Below are 10,421 nucleotides of genomic sequence, written 5' to 3'. Positions count from 1 at the left end.
CAACAGTGAGCCGTCAAATCCGCCCATGCGCCGAGAGAGCGGGCAACAGTGACTGAGAAAAACAACAACAATCGTTGGAACAAGGAGAGACGAGCGAGATGGCTCCATGAATACAGGCAAAACTTCATTCTTACCCAGTTACTATCCACAACCTACCCGACTGCTGCTTTCTCCCGAGGCTTGGATTAGATGGTGCCGGGCCCATGAACTTGGCTAGTCAGAGCGGGGAGGCCGGCTGTAGCCAGCTCTCCTCTTTGCCAACTTTAACCAGGACAACACGTAAGGAAGGCCGGGGGGAAGGGGAGAGGGTGGCCTAATGGTTACATGAGCCTCGCAGAGGTTTTAACGTTTTTCTATCGAGTAGTTGAAGGGGTCCCAGCCTCTGTATCTCGATGGAGAGATGCTATAGCTAACTGACAAGCTGTCTGATCACGTTGCCCATTTCCTACTATAGCTAGCTAGATAGCATCTCATGTCGTTAGCTAAAGTGTCTGGATAAAGCCAGAAGCATAGACAGTTAGTGAGCTAGTTTAACACAACAAGGCAGGGGAACAATAATATGATAGTTTATTGCAAGCTGAACCAATATCTGGGCAAAAAGGAGACGATGAATATGCCGATCTCACTCTCTGCCCAGAAAGCTATCATTGAAGCTACCATTCACATGGGCCCTCGTTTATAAACGCCCGTATGCTCAGAATATGCGCCAGTTTTCACGCAAAAGTCGCACAACAACTTGACTTGAGAATGTGCTTATCCTCCCGTAAACGCTTAGACCATGCGTTGGACTAGTGCTGAACGATTAGTGCTTTTAGGTCGTTTCGGTTCATTATTTTAAAAAAAATAACGGTTTCGATTCTCTAACATTAAATTCATTATGAAATAATGACAAAATGATTAGCGCTTTTTAATTGAAATGCCAAATTAAAAAAATAGTGAACATTCAATTGCCAAACATTGAAAATATTCCATTGTCTCTGCTCAGGTTCACATAGAAAAATAGGAAATTACTATTAAATGATAAAATATTTCAGTTGTGTATATTACTTCGTTTTATTTGTTGACTCTATAATTTTTCATTCCTTAAAGTCATCATCTCTGCTCAGGCAGTAGCAGCCAGCCTGGACAACCAATCTAACGTTATCTCTGTTCTCCCCATACATGTATTGCCTTAGCTGCTTTGGGCTAGCCTGCCTAAGTATGCTGCAGAGCTGTCTGACGAAATCATTTGACTAGTTTTTCAAAGTAGATGAGGCAAACTTTCATCAATTCTATCCCTAGTCGTTGTTGTCTACATTCCTCTCTCATGCAATCGACATGCGGTTTGTGTCTGATTTATATATACACTAGATGACAGACACGGGCGCTGTTTAACGCCACCAAGCCTCCATCTTGGCACCCGCCATTGCTAAATTGGGGAAGGTATATAAAAATGCATTTATTAATGTCTACATTTGGCTTTTGCCACGTTTTATTCTATTACAGACACCTTAATGCATACTTTTAAATTACACAGTATTATGTGAGCTAAACATACAAATGGAAAAATATATAAACATTTTCCTTTAAATGTATTTTTGGAAAGTTATAATGTTACTGTCCCAACTCAACAACAACAAATACTTAAACACATGTAATTTAGTCCTTGATAACCTTTAAGAAATACTGTAGAATTCCTATGGAGGACTGCTCCTACTGGGGAGGCCCAGTATGGCCATGTGCAGTTAAGTCTATGCAGGACTGCTCCTACTGGGGAGTGCCGCTATGGCCGAACGGTGGGTGGCTACTGCGAGACTGCTCCTCACTGGGGAGTGCCCAATATGGCGCGATGTGCAGTAAGCTTCTATGGAGGACTGCTCCTACTGAGTGCCCAATATGGCCCAACCAAGTGGCAATAAGCTTCTATGGAGGACTGCTCCTACTGGGGAGTGCCCAATATGGTGGCCGACCGGTGGCAGTAAGCTTCTATGTCATGTTTCATGTTTTGTGTGGAACCCAGGAAGAGTAGCTGCTGCTTTTTGCAACAGCTAATGGGGATCCTAATAAAAATGGCAAAGCCAAAAATCGAAATATTTTCTACTCAGAAAAATTTAAATTTCAGTATACAGACGTAGCCTAAAAAAGGTGAACCGTGAAGCTCTACCATTAAACTGCTACTTGGGACAGATTGGTACAGTGCAAAACACTTGAAAGTAGGTTATCTATTTACTACTGGGGGTGGGAATAGTTTATCTATTTACTACTGGGGGGGATAGGTTATCTATTTACTACTGGGGGAAATAGGTTATCTATTTACTACTGGGGGAATAGGTTATCTATTTACCACTGGGGGAATAGGTTATCTATTTACTACTGGGGGAATAGGTTATCTATTTACTACTGGGGGGATAGGTTATCTATTTACTACTCGGGGGGAGAATAGGGTATATCTATTTCTACTGAATGGTTATCTATTTTACTACTGGGGGGGAATAGGTTATCTATTTTACTACGGGGGGATAGGTTATCTATTTTACTACTGGGGAATAGGTTATCTATTTACTACTGGGGGGTGGGGGAATAGTTTCATCTATTTACTACTGGGGGAATAGGTTATCTATTTACTACTGGGGGGAATAGTTTATCTATTTACTACTGGGGGAATAAGGGTTATCTATTTTACTACTGTAAACATAGAAATAGACATGGCACGTGCGCACCGGGGGTTTGGGGCGTGGGATGTTCCCCAATGCTGGAAGGGGAACCCCCTGCCCTAGCAGATCGGACACGTCCTGAAGGCCAAATGGCCTAAAAATCACAGAATTACATCCTGCTGGTATTATTTTAATGAGGTCCGCCCCAAAAACAATACATGGGGTGCTTTGCAGTTCATTTTTGGAAAGTTAATTTTTTAACATCTACATTTGATATTTTGGTCGTTTAGCAGGACACTCTTCTCCAGAATGATTCTTGGTCAACTAAGAGGTATTTAAACAAGTAACATCATCACAGTCAGGGCATGTAAAATGTTTTTGTAACTGGCTGCTTGCAAATCTATTTTAAAATACAAAAATACATTTATTTTAAATAAGTATTTAGTAGTTTATTTTGATACATTTGATCTTGTGGTATTTTGTATCTGTATTGCTGACCACTCTGGGATTTCTGGGTAGTGTGGATTTCAACACACACCGTGTGACCAATGTCACTCAAACGCACACACATGTCCTAGTCAGGCCAGTGTCACCAGCCCGTCTCTGGCCCTCTCTTCCCTCGGTCTCTCTCCCACCTCTCCATCAAGTCCTTAGATCTGTTCTAACGTGTGTGTCTGTGTGTGTGTGTGTGTGTGTGTGTGTGTGTTTGATGTCTGTGTGTTGTGTTTGTGTGTGTGTGTGTGTGTGTGTCTCCCCTCTCCAGGTCTTTAGCCGTTGGAACCAAATCACTACAAGTTCTTCTCCTCTACTCGTCTGTGGACAAGTTGGAGCAGATTTATGAATGTAGTGAGTATCATATGGAATGACTAAGTATACAATAGCTGGACTATATAGAAATCCTGCCCTTACTAGATAGTACACAGTGGAATAGCCATCACGTCTGAATGTAGTGAGTATCATATGGAATGGGTTGGGGTTACAATATGGACTATAGAAATCCTGCCCTTACTAGATAGCCCACAGTCATAGCCACATCAGTCTGAATGTAAGTGAGTATCATATGGAATGGGTTAGGGTAAATCACAATGTGGGACTATATAGAAATCCTGCCCTTACTAGATAGCCCACAGTCATAGCCACTGTCAGTCTGAATGTATGTTGCCGCAATAATGGACTGACTCCATCTTTTACTAAATAATATCCAGCGCCTTAGGAGTGTTTCAGAGCCCTTGACTTTTTCCACACGTTGTTACTGTTAGCAGCCTTGTTTCTAAAATGGATTCAATTGCTTTTTCCACCTCATCAATCTACACAATACCCCATAATGACAAAGCAAAAACTGGTTTTTATAAATGTTTGCTAATTTATAACAACAACAAAAAAGGAAAATATTGGCATTACATAAGTATTAAGACCGTTTACCTCAGTACTTTGTTGAAGGCACACTTTGGCAGCGATTCACCAGCCTCGAGTCTTCTTGGGTATGAAGCTACAACTTGGCACACCTGTATTTGGGGAGTTTCTCCCATTCTTCTCTATGCAGTCCTCTCAAGCTCACCTGTCAGGTTGGATGGGGAGCGCGTCACTGCACCTAGCTATTTTCAGGTCTCTCTCCTGAGATGTTCGATTGGGTTCAAGTCCAGGCTCTGGCTAGGCCACTCAAGGACATTCAGAGACTTAGTCCCGAAGCCACTCCTGCGTAGTCTTGGCTGTGTGCTTAGGGTCGTTGTCCTGTTGGAAGGTGAACCTTCGCCCCAGTCTGAGGTCCTGAGCACTCTGGAGCAGGTTTTCATCAAGGATCTCTCTGTACTTTGCTCCGTTCATCTTTCCCACGATCCTGACTAGTCTCGCAGTTCCTGCTGCTGAAAAACATCCCCACAGCATGAAGCTGCCACCACCATGCTTCACCATAGGGATGGTGCCAGGTTTGCCTACAGATGTGACGCTTGGCATTCAGCCCAAAGAGTTCAATCTTGATTTCATCAGACCAGAGAATCTTGTTTCTCATGGTCTGAGAGTCTTTAGGTGCCTTTTGGCAAACTCCAAGCGGGCTGTCATGTTCCTTTTACTGAGGAGTGGCTTCCATCTGGACACTCTACCACAAAGCCTGATTGGTGGCGTGCTGCAGAGATGGTTGTCCTTCTGGAAGGTTCTCCATCTCCACAGAATAACTCTGGAGCTCTGTCAGAGTGACCATCGGGTTCTTAGTCACCTTCTGACCAAGGCCCTTCCTCCCCGGTTGCTCAGTTTGGCCTGGCGGCCGCTCTAGGAAGAGTCTTGGTGGTTCCAAACTTCTTCCATTTAAGAATGATGGAGGCCACTGTGTTCTTAGGGACCTTCAATGCAGAAATGGTTTTGGTTACCCTTCCCCAGATCTGCCTTGACACAATCCTGTCTCAGAGCTCTATGGACAATTCCTTCGACCTCATGGCTTAGTTTTCTCCTGAGTGGGCAGTGGTAGGCACGCATCGCAGGTGCTAACTGTGCCACTAGAGATCCTGTTCGTATCCAGCTCCTGTCGCAGCTGGCCGCGACCGGGAGACTCATGGGCGGCGCACAATTGGCCCAGCGTCGCCAGGGTAGGAAGAATGGCGCAGGGATGGCTCAGTTGATAGAGCATGGCGTTTGCAACGCCAGTTGCTAGTTTCGATTCCCACGGGGGCCAGTATAAAAAAAAAAAAGATTCACTAACTAAGTAAGCTTCTGGATAAGAGCTCTCTAAAATAACGTAAATGCAAAAATGTGAATGTTTTTGCTCTGACATGCACTGTCAACTGTGGGACCTTATATAGACAGGTGTATGCCTTTCCAAATCATGTCCAATCAATTGAATTTACCACTGGTGGACTCCAAGTTGTAGAAACATCAATGGAAACAGGATGCACCTGAGCTCAATTTCGAGTCTCATAGCAAAGGGTCTGAATACTTATGTAAATAAGGTATTTCTGTGTTTTATTTGTAATACCTTTTGCAAAAATTCAAAAAAACTGTTTTTCACTTTGTCATTATAGGGTTATTGTGTGTAGATTTGATGGGGGAAAAACGATTTAATCAATTTTAGAATAAGGCTGTAACGTAACAAAATGTGGAAAAAGTAAGGGGTCTGAATACTTTCCAAAAGCACTGTACATACACTACATATATGCATTCCACTCACAGTCCAAACAGTCACTGTTAATATAGTATCATTATAATATGGAATTACTCTCCTCTATAATATTACTATTACTGTTTGGTAGTAATGGGGTGTGTGTGTGTGTGTGTGTGCGTGTGTGTGTGTGTGTGGTGTGTGTGTGTATGGTGTGTGTGTGTGTGTATGGTGTGTGTGTGTGGTGTGTGTGTGTGTGTGCGCCCAGCGGACACGGAGGATGTGTGTATTGTAGAGCGTCTGTTCAGCAGTAGTCTGGTGGCCATCGTCAGTCTGAAGGCTCCCAGGAAGCTAGTAATGGGGGGTGCTATAATATTACTATTACTGTTTGGTAGTAATGGTTGTGTGTGTGTGTGTGTGTGTGTGTGTGTGCGCCAGCGGACACGGAGGGATGTGTGTATTGTAGAGCGTCTGTTCAGCAGTAGTCTGGGTGGCCATCATCAGTCTGAAGGCTCCCAGGAAGCTGAAGGTCTGTCACTTCAAGAAGGGAACAGAGATCTGCAACTACAGTTACAGCAACACGATACTGGCTGTCAAGCTCAACAGACAGGTAGGTACATCACACTACATACACACACACAGAGACACACACACACACACACTACACACACACACACACACCATACACCCACACCCATACACCCACACACACCACACACCCACACCCACACACCCACATAACTACAGTTATAGTAACTGTCAAGCTCAACAGATAGGTAGGTACACACACACACCTAAAAATCCAAATGCGTTTTTTGGCTGAAATGCCTTCTGGAACGTGAACTTTCATGTACCTTAATAACAAACTTGTATGTCATCTGTAAATACGAATAAAATGGTTAAATTACGAGCCTAGTTGGTTTAACCACGGGAAAAAGACAGGAACCTTCCCGCTAGCCATGATTGGCTGAGATAATGGTTGGGCTGGAGCATGCCGAGAGATGAGTTGGGATTGGTCTGCCATGTAGCACGCTTCTGTCTATAACCTGAGGGATTGGTCTGCCATGTAGCACGCTCTGTCTATAACCTGAGGGATTGGTCTGCCAGTGTAGCACGCTTCTGTCTATAACCTGAGGGATTGGTCTGCCATGTAGCAACGCTTCTGTCTATAACCTGAGGGATTGGTCTGCCATGTAGCGCTTCTGTCTATAACCTGAGGGATTGGTCTGCCATGTAGCACGCTTCTGTCTATAACCTGAGGGATTGGTCTGCCATGTAGCACGCTTCTGTCTATAACCTGAGGGATTGGTCTGCCATGTAGCATGCTTCTGTCTATAACCTGAGGGATTGGTCTGCCATGTAGCACGCTTCTGTCTATAACCTGAGGATTGGTCTGCCATGTAGCACGCTTCTGTCTATAACCTGAGGGATTGGTCTGCCATGTAGCTGCTTCTGTCTATAACCTGAGGGATTGGTCTGCCATGTAGCATGCTTCTGTCTATAACCTGAGGGATTGGTCTGCCTGTAGCATGCTTCTGTCTATAACCTGAGGGATTGGTCTGCCATGTAGCACGCTTCTGTCTATAACCTGAGGGATTGGTCTGCCATGTAGCACGCTTCTGTCTATAACCTGAGGGATTGGTCTGCCATGCAGCACGCTTCTGTCTATAACCTGAGGGATTGGTCTGCCATGTAGCGCTTCTGTCTATAACCTGAGGGATTGGTCTGCCATGTAGCATGCTTCTGTCTATAACCTGAGGGATTGGTCCTGCCATGTAGCACGCTTCTGTCTATAACCTGAGGGATTGGTCTGCCATGTAGCATGCTTCTGTCTATAACCTGAGGGGATTGGTCTGCCATGTGGCATGCTTCTGTCTATAACCTGAGGGATTGGTCTGCCATGTAGCATGCTTCTCCGTCATAACCTGAGGGATTGGTCTGCCATGTAGCATGCTTCTGTCTATAACCTGAGCCCGACGTCATCCATCAGCCGCTCACACAGGAGGCTAGTTAGGGTTAGGGTTAGTTAGTGTTAGTTAGTGTTAGTTAGTGTTAGTTATGATTAGGTTTAGTTAGGGTTAGTTATGATTAGGGTTAGTTAGGGTTAGGGTTAGTTATGATTAGGGTTAGTTAGGGTTAGTTATGATTAGGGTTAGTTATGATTAGTTTTAGTTATGATTAGGGTTAGTTAGGGTTAGTTATGATTAGTGTTAGTTAGGGTTAGGGTTAGTTATGATTAGGTTAGTTTGGGTTAAGTTATGATTAGGGTTAAGTTAGGGTTAGTTATGATTAGGGTTAGTTAGGGTTAGATTAGTTATGATTAAGGTTAGTTTGGGTTAGTTATGCATTAGGGTTAGTTGGATTAGGGTTAGTTAGGGTTAGTTATGATTAGTGTTAGTTATGATTAGGGTTAGTTAGGGTTAGTTATGATTAGTGTTAGTTAGGGTTAGGGTTAGTTAGGTTAGAATTAGTTAGGTTAGTTATGATTAGTGTTAGTTAGGGTTAGGGTTAGTTAGGGTTAGGGTTAGTTAGGGTTAGTGTTAGTTAGTGTTAGTTAGGGTTAGTTAGGGTTAGTTAGGGTTAGTTAGGGTTAGTTAGGGTTAGTTATGATTAGGGTTAGTTAGGGTTAGTGTTAGTTAGGGTTAGTTAGGGTTAGGGTTAGTTAGGGTTAGTTATGAATAGGGTTAGTTAGGGTTAGGGTTAGTTATGATTAGTGTTAGTTAGGGTTAGTGTGGTTTAAATTCATTAAAAATCCTACAATGTGATTTTCTGGATTTTTCTTTCTCATTTGTCTGTCATAGTTGACGTGTACCTATGATGAAAATTACAGGCCTCTCATCTTTTTAAGTGGGAGAACTTGCACAATTGGTGGCTGACTAAATACTTTTTTCCCCACTGTATGTCTGGATCTGTGTTTCAGAGGCTGATAGTGTGTCTGGATCTGTGTTTCAGAGGCTGATAGTATGTCTGGATCTGTGTTTGAGGCTGATAGTGTGTCTGGATCTGTGTTTCAGAGGCTGATAGTATGTCTGGATCTGTGTTTCAGAGGCTGATAGTATGTCTTGTTTCAGAGGCTGATAGTATGTCTGGATCTGTGTTTCAGAGGCTGATAGTATGTCTGGATCTGTGTTTCAGAGGCTGATAGTGTGTCTGGATCTGTGTTTCAGAGGCTGATAGTATGTCTTGTTTCAGAGGCTGATAGTATGTCTGGATCTGTGTTTCAGAGGCTGATAGTATGTCTGGATCTGTGTTTCAGAGGCTGATAGTATGTCTGGATCTGTGTTTCAGAGGCTGATACTATGTCTGATCTGTGTTTCAGAGGCTGATAGTATGTCTGTGTTTCAGAGGCTGATAGTATGTCTGGATCTGTGTTTCAGAGGCTGATAGTATGTCTGGATCTGTGTTTCAGAGGCTGATAGTATGTCTGGATCTGTGTTTCAGAGGCTGATAGTATGTCTGGACTTGTTTCAGAGGCTGATAGTATGTCTGGATCTGTGTTTCAGAGGCTGATAGTATGTCTGGATCTGTGTTTCAGGAGGCTGATAGTATGTCTGGATCTGTGTTTCAGAGGCTGATAGTATGTCTGGATCTGTGTTTCAGAGGCTGATAGTATGTCTGGATCTGTGTTTCAGAGGCTGATAGTGTGTCTGGATCTGTGTTTCAGAGGCTGATAGTGTGTCTGGATCTGTGTTTCAGAGGCTGATAGTATGTCTGGATCTGTGTTTGAGGCTGATAGTATGTCTGGATCTGTGTTTCAGAGGCTGATAGTATGTCTGGATCTGTGTTTCAGAGGCTGATAGTGTGTCTGGATCTGTGTTTCAGAGGCTGATAGTATGTCTGGATCTGTGTTTGAGGCTGATAGTGTGTCTGGATCTGTGTTTCAGAGGCTGATAGTATGTCTGGATCTGTGTTTCAGAGGCTGATAGTATGTCTTGTTTCAGAGGCTGATAGTATGTCTGGATCTGTGTTTCAGAGGCTGATAGTATGTCTGGATCTGTGTTTCAGAGGCTGATAGTGTGTCTGGATCTGTGTTTCAGAGGCTGATAGTATGTCTTGTTTCAGAGGCTGATAGTATGTCTGGATCTGTGTTTCAGAGGCTGATAGTATGTCTGGATCTGTGTTTCAGAGGCTGATAGTATGTCTGGATCTGTGTTTCAGAGGCTGATACTATGTCTGGATCTGTGTTTCAGAGGCTGATAGTATGTCTTGTTTCAGAGGCTGATAGTATGTCTGGATCTGTGTTTCAGAGGCTGATAGTCTGTCTGGATCTGTGTTTCAGAGGCTGATAGTATGTCTGGATCTGTGTTTCAGAGGCTGATACTATGTCTGGATCTGTGTTTCAGAGGCTGATAGTATGTCTTGTTTCAGAGGCTGATAGTGTGTCTGGATCTGTGTTTCAGAGGCTGATAGTATGTCTGTTGTTTCAGAGGCTGATAGTCTGTCTGGATCTGTGTTTCAGAGGCTGATAGTATGTCTGGATCTGTGTTTCAGAGGCTGATAGTATGTCTGGATCTGTGTTTCAGAGGCTGATAGTATGTCTTGTTTCAGAGGCTGATAGTATGTCTTGTTTCAGAGGCTGATAGTATGTCTGGATCTGTGTTTCAGAGGCTGATAGTGTGTCTGGATCTGTGTTTCAGAGGCTGATAGTATGTCTTGTTTCAGAGGCTGATAGTATGTCTTGTTTCAGAGGCTGATAGTAT

General features: G+C 43.5%; 1 protein-coding gene across 1 annotated transcript in view; it reads left to right on the top strand.

The window, feature by feature from the left end:
* Positions 1–203: 203 nt before the first annotated feature.
* The window catches only part of LOC121559394 (WD repeat domain phosphoinositide-interacting protein 2), a 63,855-nt gene continuing 53,637 nt past the window's right edge, over positions 204–10,421 (top strand). The window contains 5 exon segments of the mRNA XM_045218821.1: positions 204–245; positions 248–279; positions 3,397–3,479; positions 5,990–6,060; positions 6,233–6,331. Of these exon segments, the coding sequence (XP_045074756.1) occupies positions 204–245; positions 248–279; positions 3,397–3,479; positions 5,990–6,060; positions 6,233–6,331 (327 nt within the window).

The sequence above is a fragment of the Coregonus clupeaformis genome, unplaced genomic scaffold (assembly GCF_020615455.1).
Source record: "Coregonus clupeaformis isolate EN_2021a unplaced genomic scaffold, ASM2061545v1 scaf1824, whole genome shotgun sequence".
Lineage (NCBI taxonomy): Eukaryota > Metazoa > Chordata > Actinopteri > Salmoniformes > Salmonidae > Coregonus > Coregonus clupeaformis.
This window is presented reverse-complemented; position numbering and strand designations above follow the sequence as displayed.